Source organism: Anolis carolinensis, chromosome 2 (assembly GCF_035594765.1).
Source record: "Anolis carolinensis isolate JA03-04 chromosome 2, rAnoCar3.1.pri, whole genome shotgun sequence".
In the NCBI taxonomy this organism is placed as follows: domain Eukaryota; kingdom Metazoa; phylum Chordata; class Lepidosauria; order Squamata; family Dactyloidae; genus Anolis; species Anolis carolinensis.
Window position 1 is genome coordinate 219,626,174 of NC_085842.1, and position 10,488 is coordinate 219,636,661.

At 40.4% G+C, this 10,488-nt stretch overlaps 1 protein-coding gene across 3 annotated transcripts in view; it reads left to right on the top strand.

Annotated features, from left to right (window-relative positions):
* Window positions 1-4,787, top strand: part of fsd1l (fibronectin type III and SPRY domain containing 1 like) — a 45,280-nt gene extending 40,493 nt beyond the window's left edge. For all 3 annotated transcript variants that reach the window (XM_003223765.4, XM_008115282.3, XM_008115283.3), the window contains 2 exons: window positions 752-840; window positions 1,387-4,787. In XM_003223765.4, coding sequence (XP_003223813.1) covers window positions 752-840; window positions 1,387-1,509 — 212 coding nt within the window. In that variant the 3' untranslated portion in view covers window positions 1,510-4,787. The remainder of the gene's footprint in view (window positions 1-751; window positions 841-1,386) is intronic.
* The last annotated feature ends 5,701 nt before the right edge of the window (window positions 4,788-10,488 follow it).

Sequence of the window (10,488 nt, forward strand, 5' to 3'; positions counted from 1 at the left end):
TATAGGTCGTGTGTAAACATTTAATAGACTATGATAGCGAAGAGTGAGTATCTTGTGGTTATCTAAGCATTGGATTGGCTTATGCAGCTCCATTGCGAACAGTAAAGAATGAATAGAACCATTGGTTATGGGCTGCAGTGGTGCAGCGGGTTAAACCGCTAAACTGCTGAATTTGCTGACTTGAAGGTCGGTGATTCGAATCTGCTGGACGGGGTGAACTCCCATTGTTAGCCCCAGCTTCTGCCAGCAGTTTGAAAACATGCAAATGTGAGTACATTAATAGCAACCACTTCAGTGGTAAGGTAATGGTGCTCCATGCAGTCATGCCAGGCACATGACCTAGGAGCTCCGGCTTAGAAATGGAGATGAGCACCACCAGAGTCGGAATTGACTAGATTTAATGTCAAGGGGAAACCTTTGTCTTTACTATCTTGTATACATCAGGTGGTAACCGTCTTATTCCAATTTGGAATTGAAATGGATTTTAAACAATAAATGTAGAAATGAGTATGTGTGCAGGAGAGATTTCTCCTTCTATAGTTCAATATATTTTACTGAAAAATTGTGTAATTTGCTAATAGCTTTCTCCAATCATTTTGTTACTCGTAGTATGGATGCTGGCAGTTGTTAGATATTGTCCTACAGAGCTTGAATCATACTTCTTAATCAGTAGAGCAATTAAAATGAAACAAATATTTTATAAATCGGTATATATTTGAAGTGTTAATTTGCTTTTTTTCCCTCTTCTTAGGTCAGCTCTCTTTCTATAATGCAACTTCAAAGCAATTGTTGTACACCTTCAAAACAAAATTTACCCAACCCATCTTGCCGGGCTTCATGGTTAGTTCTTATTAACTGATTAACTCTTTATAATTACTGTGTAAAATACTGTTTATTATATCACTAACTCTTCATAATTCCTGCTTAAAGTACTGTCCATTGTATCACTTTCTGCTATCACACAAGTAAAACATATGTATTATTTGGAAAAAAACTCATATTGTCACAAAAAAGCTGAGGCTGGTTTCAAATGTTTAGTGTACCAGGATTTCCGGTCTAATGAGCATATGTATGTATATATATTACCTTATTCCTGAGGAGCAAAGCTGGTCAAAATCTGATTTGGTTATTCCAGTTTTTTAAAAAGGTTCCTTAGAATTGTGTGGGGATAAAATAAGAGGAATGTACATTAGTCAAACAATTCTTCAGTTAAATTTTCCTAAGCGTGTGCATGCCATGGGGCAGTGAGATAAAAGTATGCACTGCCTACACTCTGCCATTGGACAGACATATAACAGTGCCTGAATAGGGCATTGATTTTTAAAAAAATTTTTGAGTACAAATGAGGAAAAAAACCCTTCATATTATTTTTCTTTTTAATTAAAGGTTTGGTGTGGCGGTCTTACATTGACAACGGGACTTCAGGTTCCTACTGCTGTGAAAACATTGCAGAAGAGTGAAAACGGACTAAGCGGTTCTGCTAGTAGCCTAACCAATGTTGCCCAGTGATGTTTCCACTACTAGGGTTTACTGCTTTTCTTTGCAGGTAGTATTTGAAGAGTTTGTGAGCCACGGTTTCATGTGTTCCTGCTGTTTCTAAGGCCTGTGTGCCACTACTGCAAGACGTTTAGGGCTGAACTGAAGTGTTAGCAGGAATGTACTGTGAATCTGCAGTGTGATAAGAAAATAGGAATCGTTTCTTTTTTTTTAGAGAAGAAAGTTTTCAAAGTTGTAGCTATGTGCTTCCACTAGACTAAATTTGACTACTTGTCTATGGATGCTTATAATTGATCACTTCAACACGATATATAGCCAAGACAATTATGAGCTTAGTCTAAAAGCCCTCATTGCTTTTCTTCTCTCTAGAACCTCTAACACTCCCTCCTGACCCTTGAGAAAAAAAAACTTGAGCTAGAGAGTCATGCACTGATGCTTTAACAATTAGAACTGAATAAAGCTAGTCTTAATATTTTACCAGAGGAAGGACTTAAATACTTCTATTTTGATCAGCGTCCTTCAGCTTAAGATTGCTCCTTCATTGTTATGGTTAAACTTGCAACATCTACTTAGCCATTCCACATGCAACAGTTTAAACTGGCATATAACCACATAGAATATTTTGTAGAATGGAAGATGTCACTTGCATTAACTACTATAAGAGTGTAATCTTTATGCCAAGTCAATTTTTAAGGAGCTTTTTGCTTTCATTTTTCTTGAATTAAATACCTGTAAAGGTGGGATTACTTTACATGATCAAATTCAGCCTCATTCATGTTGGTCAAACTGATATCTAGCTTTTTTTCTAAATGGGCAGACCTCTTTGAAGTGACTTAGTTCTCAGAATCCATTCATGCTGCTTTAAGTTAGTGATAAATACATAACTTGTTTCACATATATACCTTAATTCTTAAGCCCTTTAAAATACATCAATTACCTTAATTCTATAACATGGAAAAATGCTTTGTGTTCATTATGAAAGCTTCTAAATGATCCACCTCAAGGCTTTGAAGCATTTTTCCTTTAGCTATTAAAAGTAGGTTATACATTCCAGTTTTGAAGTCTCTTAAGTGCTTGTTTCATAGCATGGAGTCCGAAACATAAATTAAGATGGCATGTTACATTTCATGGTAATTTCCTTCCCACTTTTCCTGGTTTCCTGCTCATTTTTCCAAGGCTTGCTAGTAGTTGTGAGACACCTCACAAGAGGACAGTAAAGGATGTGTGTTCATTTTTTTGTTTTTTGTCTTGAAAGTAGATATACACAGTCATAGCAATGCAGCCATTCAATTTGGATGTTAACTTTCTCAACTGAACTGCGTAAATTGTTTCTTAAGAATTCTTTATGTGGCTGTGCTTCTCTAATCAGTATCTCTTGTCCACTTCCAAAAGAGTTCCCTGTCACAAAATCAGAGTAAAGATCAATTAAATGTCCTTTTCTGTTTATCATGTATTCCAGAAATCAAGGAACAGATTATTTATTCCAGTGTTAATTTCTATACAGCACTTCTCTGTGCTTTGGATACTGATACTTTTTTGTGTTTGCCGCACTTAACCTCAAGTTTTTTATTCCTTGCACTTATGCTGTCTAAAATAAAGATGTTTTGATAACTGGTTTCAAGATCAAACACCAGATACTGTTGGGAAAAACAGTATAGAAAAGGGTTTAGTGATGTTGCTTTTGAGTGTTGTAAACCAACATCCAGTTCATTTGTGTCCTGGTGAGATACCCAAAATTCAAATGACACCATTTAGGAGGAGATTTCTACTAACCACAAAGACCTGAAAGCAGGACTAAGGCAATGGTTCTTCTTCCAAAGTATGCATGTCCACACAGTATATCTAGTTCAGCCATGCTTAATAATTTTTTAAAAGGTGAACTAACTTGCATCGTGTATTACATGCAGTTCTAGTGTTAGGAGTCTCCTAACATACATCTGGAAGCATAAACTGATAGAAAACGGAAGGTTATTTTTTTTTCTTTTGGGCAATTACTGTGAAATTGTTTGTGATATTGGTGCTTAGTTCTGTCGCTGCTCAACAGGATAGTCCCATATCAGTTGAATGAAATAGGATAATGTGATGAGAGGAAATGCCTTAAGCACTTTAGACATTTTTCTTAGATTATGAAATTTGTGAGCTAACAACCTTGATTGGTTTTTATTCTGGAATAGGTTTGCCGATGTTAGTGCAATTGAGCAAAACGATTACTCAATTTGATTGTGTTGACTCTTCAGGTAGAAGATCTAGGTGACAAGACATGGTATTTTCCTTGTACATAAATTTGTCCGGTTACTCATTGTAAAACTTAAAAAGTATTTTTGTATTTGTAGCAAGTGATGGTTTGATTTGTATATTTACAGGAAAAAATGAAAGGTGTATGGCTAATTTAATGTTTAGGAATAATGACCTCGAATCTATAAAAAAATATTTACATAATAAAAGTTGGCTTCCTCTTAGGGAAAACAATGGCGAATTAAATTTGAACCTCAGGCTGTGTGAACTTGCTGAGAGTTTCAAACATTTTGAACATCCAAGCCACATGAACACTATTACAAATGGGGATTTAAAGGTTAATGTTTGAATGTTATACAGTAACTAAAGACTTCCTTTTAAGCTTGAAGGTTTAGCAAGTCCACCATCTGTCACTCTCTTCTGTTCTTTTCCCTCCCTGCTAGGACTCAATTCTCTTTTTTTGGTGTAGAACAGGTTGGAGGCAAGATATAGCCTGTCAAATATTGACAAATTAGTTCTTTGATGTAGTTGTATTTCAACGGAGTGTAGTAGTATATGATTGTCCATCTTGTTAACCTACCAATTTTGAACATTATTTTTGTCCCTGGCATAAAGTGAAGTGTTTTGAAGGTTAATTGACTTGAAGGGGATGTAACCGTTTCCTCACCCTCCTGTCCTTCTGCTGAGCCCGGGCAGATTTTGCTCCATGAGTTGACTGTTCAGTTTTCACTTCTGATAAACACTTCTGCTTGTGCCTTCTTAAAACGGCTCAATATCATTACTCTGCTGGTGGCATAAGGTGTTGATACTAGAATACTTATTGCTCTGATATCACACTGATCTTACTAAACAGGGAGATGGCATATTGACAGTACCTCAGGTATGCAGTGCTTCCTTCTTGTTAAGTATCCTAAGACGACAGCCCTACTTGCCATAGCAACACTGTAACATTCGGGTGCCTTAGAGCCCATGGAGTGTTTTTATTTGCTGTGTCTTTAATTCAAACACATCTTAACAGGCGTTTTGTATTAATAAATAAAACTTTTTAAAGATTATATACTACTTGTATTTTATCAAGGTTTTTACAGGCTTACAATATGTATGTATGTACTTGTATTCATTTATTTATTTACAGTATTTATATTCCACCCTTCTCACCCTGAAGAAGACTCAGGGTGGATCACAATGCACGTATACATGGCAAACATTCAATGCCATTAGACATACGACATATATAGACAGACACAGAGGCAATTTAACATTTTCCAGGTTCTGGCTTAATGAGGGTATGCTCGATTCCGGCCACAGGGGGAGCCGCTGCTTCATCGTCCATTTGTGATACTGAGTTCTTGATGGAATACTCCCTCATTCTTCCGCACACTGCTGGAGGTTTTTATGGTGTCGTAAATTAGTTAAATTAGCCTCCCCACATAAGCGGTAACTAAATTTCCAACTCGACAGATGCAACTGTCTTTTGGGCTGCATAGGTCAACAGCAAGCTAGACTATTAATGGTTGGGAGCTTACGCCAACCTGGGCTGGCTTCTAGCCCATGATTTCTCGGTCAGTAGTGATTTCTTGCAGCTGACTACTAACCAGCTGCGCCACAGCTGAAGAAGACGATGATGATGAAGATGAATGAAGAGGCAATGCAGAAAGAACACTTCTGGGGAACATTTCAGACATTTGGTTTTATGAGGTCCAAAGGTATGATTGGACCATCTCATGTAAAGACAAAAGTGACTCCCGAAGGCATCAGCACATGCAAATGAATCCCATATGAAAGTATTGTTTGAAAAAAACCTCTCACCATAAAGGAATATAGAGACTGAGTGGATGGAAATTTGGGCTCAATAAATACAGGATCTTCAGTATTATATCTAATACCACTTTTATGAGAACTTTTATATATGAGAGTAGTTTGGCAAACATTGTCAGTGTTTAGCATTTCCATCTCTTCAGACTTTGGCATCTGTAAGCTCTCTGTTCTCTATGGCTGTGAGGAGGAACATATAATATATTCTTTAATGTTGTTTGATGTGTGGGACTGGCCTTTTTTCTAATTCACAGAAATAGAACAAAGGGGAGAGGAGGGGGAGTAGCTTTATATGTCAAAAACAGTTACGTTGCAGAAGAAATGCAAGACTGTAATCCGGGAAACCAGCTTGAAAGCATCTGGATAAGAATCAAGGGAACCGGGACTCAAAAAGATCTTGTCGTGGGTGTCTACTACAGACCTCCGAGTCAGGATGAAGGACTTGATGAAGCCTTCTGTCAACAGCTGACCAAACAGGCACAAAGAAGAGATATAGTAGTCATGGGCGATTTCAATTATCCCGATATCTGCTGGAAAACAAACTCAGCCAAGAGTACAAAGTCCAACAAATTCCTCACTTGCCTTGCAGATAATTTTATGGTCCAGAAGGTAGAAGAGGCAACAAGGGGATCAGCAACTCTTGATCTAATCTTAACAAATGTGGAAGACCTGATCAATACAGTTGAAGTGGTTGGATCCTTAGGGGCAAGTGACCATGTGCTCCTGCAGTTTGCAATACAAAGGAATGCTGAAACTAAGACAAGTCAAACACGCATTCTGGACTTTAAGAGAGCTGACTTCCAAAAAATGAAGGAATTACTGAGAGGCATTCCATGGACGCCGATATTAAAAAACAAGGGAGTTAAGGATGGATGGGAGTTTTTCAAAAGTGAAATACTCAAGGCGCAAATGCAAACAGTGCCAACAAAGAAGAAAAATAAGACAAGTGCAAAGAAGCCAGAATGGATGTCGAAAGAACTTCTAACTGAGCTAAAGCTCAAAAGTGACATGCACAAGAAGTGGAAAAGGGGAGAAATCACCAAAGAAGAATTCAAACGTATAGCCAACACCTGTAGGGAAAAGGTTCGCAAGGCTAAAGCGCAAAATGAGCTCAGGCTTGCCAGGGACATAAAAAACAACAAAAAAGGCTTTTTTGCTTACGTTGGTAGAAAAAGGAAGAAAAAGGAGGCGATAGGGCCATTGCAAGGAGAAGATGGGGTGATGGCGACGGGACAGGGAAAAGGCAGAACTACTTAATGCCTTCTTTGCCTCGGTCTTCTCAGAAAAAGAAAGCCATCTTCAACCTCAGCAACACGGAATGGACGAAGGATTGGGGGAAATCCAACCCCAAATAGGGAAACAAGTTGTCCAGGAACACTTGGCCTCTCTAAACGAATTCAAGTCCCCAGGGCCAGATCAGCTACACCCAAGAGTACTGAAGGAACTAGCGGAAGTTATTTCAGAACCACTGGCAATTATCTTCGAGAGTTCTTGGAGAAGGGGAGAAGTCCCAGCAGATTGGAGGAGGGCTAATGTGGTCCCTATCTTCAAGAAGGGAAAAAAGAACGACCCAAACAATTACCGTCCGGTCAGCCTCACATCAATACCAGGCAAAATTCTGGAAAAGATCATTAAGGAAGTGGTCTGCGAACACTTAGAAACAAATGCGGTCATTGCTAATAGTCAACACGGATTTACCAAAAACAAGTCATGCCAGACTAATCTGATCTCTTTTTTCGATAGAGTTACGAGTTGGGTCGATACAGGGAATGCCGTGGATGTAGCGTACCTGGATTTCAGTAAGGCCTTCGACAAAGTCCCCCACGACCTTCTGGCAAACAAACTAGTAAAATGTGGGCTAGACAAAACTACGGTTAGGTGGATCTGTAATTGGCTAAGCGAACGAACCCAAAGGGTGCTCACCAATGCGTCGTCTTCATCATGGAAAGAAGTGACAAGTGGAGTGCCGCAGGGCTCCGTCCTGGGCCCGGTTCTGTTCAACATCTTTATTAACGACTTAGACGAAGGGTTAGAAGGCACGATCATCAAGTTTGCAGACGACACAAAACTGGGAGGGATAGCTAACACTCCAGAAAGACAGGAGCAGAATTCAAAACGATCTTGACAGACTAGAGAGATGGGCCGAAACTAACAAAATGAAGTTCAACAGGGACAAATGCAAGATACTTCACTTCGGCAGAAAAAATGGAAATCAAAGATACAGAATGGGGGACGCCTGGCTTGACAGCAGTGTGTGCGAAAAAGACCTTGGAGTCCTCGTGGACAACAAGTTAAACATGAGCCAACAATGTGATGCGGCTGCTAAAAAAGCCAATGGGATTCTGGCCTGCATCAATAGGGGAATAGCGTCTAGATCCAGGGAAGTTATGCTCCCCCTCTATTCTGCCTTGGTCAGACCACACCTGGAATACTGTGTCCAATTTTGGGCACCACAGTTGAAGGGAGATGTTGACAAGCTGGAAAGCGTCCAGAGGAGGGCGACTAAAATGATTAAGGGTCTGGAGAACAAGCACTATGAGGAGCGGCTTAAAGAGCTGGGCATGTTTAGCCTGCAGAAGAGAAGGCTGAGAGGAGACATGATAGCCATGTACAAATATGTGAAGGGAAGTCATAGGGAAGAGGGAGCAAGCTTGTTTTCTGCTGCCCTGCAGACTAGGACACGGAACAATGGCTTCAAACTACAGGAAAGGAGATTCCACCTGAACATCAGGAAGAACTTCCTCACTGTGAGAGCTGTTCGACAGTGGAACTCTCTCCCCGGGGCCGTGGTGGAGGCTCCTTCCTTGGAGGCTTTTAAGCAGAGGCTGGATGGCCATCTGTCGGGGGTGCTTTGAATGCGATTTCCTGCTTCTTAGCAGGGGGTTGGACTAGATGGCCCATGTGGTCTCTTCCAACTCTACTATTCTATGATTCTATGATTCTAATGTGCCAGGGACCTGTACCATACTTGTGCCCATGTATTTCTTTCTTGTAAACTAACTGCAGATTATTAGACCACAATACTACACGAATCACAATATTTATGTAGCTCTGATTTAGATGGTTAGTTTAATTAATAAAGATAGTAATAAAGCATCACTTTCTTTTATTGTCTGCATTGTTATTTTAGAGATTACAAATAATACGATTTTCGAAGGTCATTCTAACCATATGTATTGTACTTCTATTTATTACAGCACACCAAGGAGATGAAATGTTATCTATACATTATTTTAAAAAAACTACTCTCACGTTAGCTGAAGTATAGCAAAATGTTGATATCTTTAAAGTTGCTGCTGTTTTTCACTTCCAGTTACAGACAACATGAACAGATCTACCCTAGAGAGCCAGTGTTGTGTCATGGTTTGAACTCTGGAAGATTGGGTTTTAATCTCCGCTAAACCATGGAGACTCACTGAGTAACTTTGTGCAAGTCATTCTTTCAGCTGTAGAGGAAGGCAATGGGAAAATTCAGACCAAATCTTGACATGAAAATCCCATGATAAGAATTTTTGGTTACTATAAGTGAGAAAGTCTCACAGCAACTAAATTGGTCTCCCAAGTAGCATTTGAAAAACAGACTGATTTCTAGATGGCGTGATTTTAATATTGAATGCAATGTTTTAAATGATACTATGTATTTAATTGAAACTATTTTAAGCTTAATTTTGTACTGAATGGGAGCCCCCGGTGGCGCAGCAACTTAAACCGCTGAGCTGCTGAACTTGCTGACCAAAAGGTCAGTGGTTCAAATCTGGGGAGTGGGGTGAGCTCCCGCTGTTAGCCGCAGCTTCTGCCAACCTAGAGTTCGAAAACATGCAAATATGAGTAGATCAATAGGTACCACTCTGGCGGGAAGTAACAGCGCTTCTTGCAGTCATGCCGGCCACATGACCTTGGAGGTGCCTATGGACAACGCCAGCTCTTCTGCTTAGAAATGGAGAGGAGCACCAACCCCCAGAGTCGACTAGACTTGATGTCGGGAAAACCTTTAGCTTTAGGTATTGAATTGAGCCCCGGTGGCGAAGTGCGTTAAAGCACTGAGCTGGAGACCGAAAGGTGCCAGGTTCAAACCCCAGGAGCGGTGTGAGCGGCCGCTGTTAGCTCCAGCTCCTGCCAATCTAGCAGTTCGAAAACATGCCAATGTGAGTAGATCAATAGATACCGCTCCGGCGAGAAGGTAACGGTGCTCCATGCAGTCATGCTGGCCACATGACCTTGGAGGTGTCTACGGACAATGCTGGCTCTTCTGCTTAGAATGGAGATGAGCACCAACCCCCAGAGTCAGACATGACTGGACTTAACGTCAGAGGAAACCTTTACTTTACCTTAGGTATTGAATAATTGCCACGTGAGCCCCCAGATGGCGTAGTGGACTAAGTGACTGGAAGGTTGGGTTGCTGACCTGAAAGTTGCCAGGTTCGAATCCCACCTGGGGAGAGTGCGGATGAGCTCCCTCTATCAGCTCCAGCTCTATGCGGGGACATGAGAGAAGCCTCCCACAAGGATGGTAAAACATCAAAACATCCGGGCGTCCCCTGGGCAACGTCCTTGCAGACGGCCAATTCCCTCACTCCAGAAGCAACTTCGGTTGCTCCTGACACGAAAAAAAATAAATTGCCACATGTAAGCCACCTTGAGTCCCCTTTGGGGTAGAGAAAGGCGAGGTATAAATAGGATAAATAAATAAATACATTCCTTGCTGGGCTTTTTGTTTACTAGATTTGAGGATTTGGATGTTGGGATTTCTTTAACTGAACACTGGTGTCAACTAAAGTGTAGGGACATCGAATCTGGCTTAAATACACTGATATAAAGCATGAGTGCAATATAGTTTTTACTTGTAGGTAAAAACGTCCTTGACAGTTGAGTAGCGGGGTGAAGTGCACTCGCCCTAAATCTACTCCATTTACAGTACTTGCTCATTTAAGAAAGTACGAC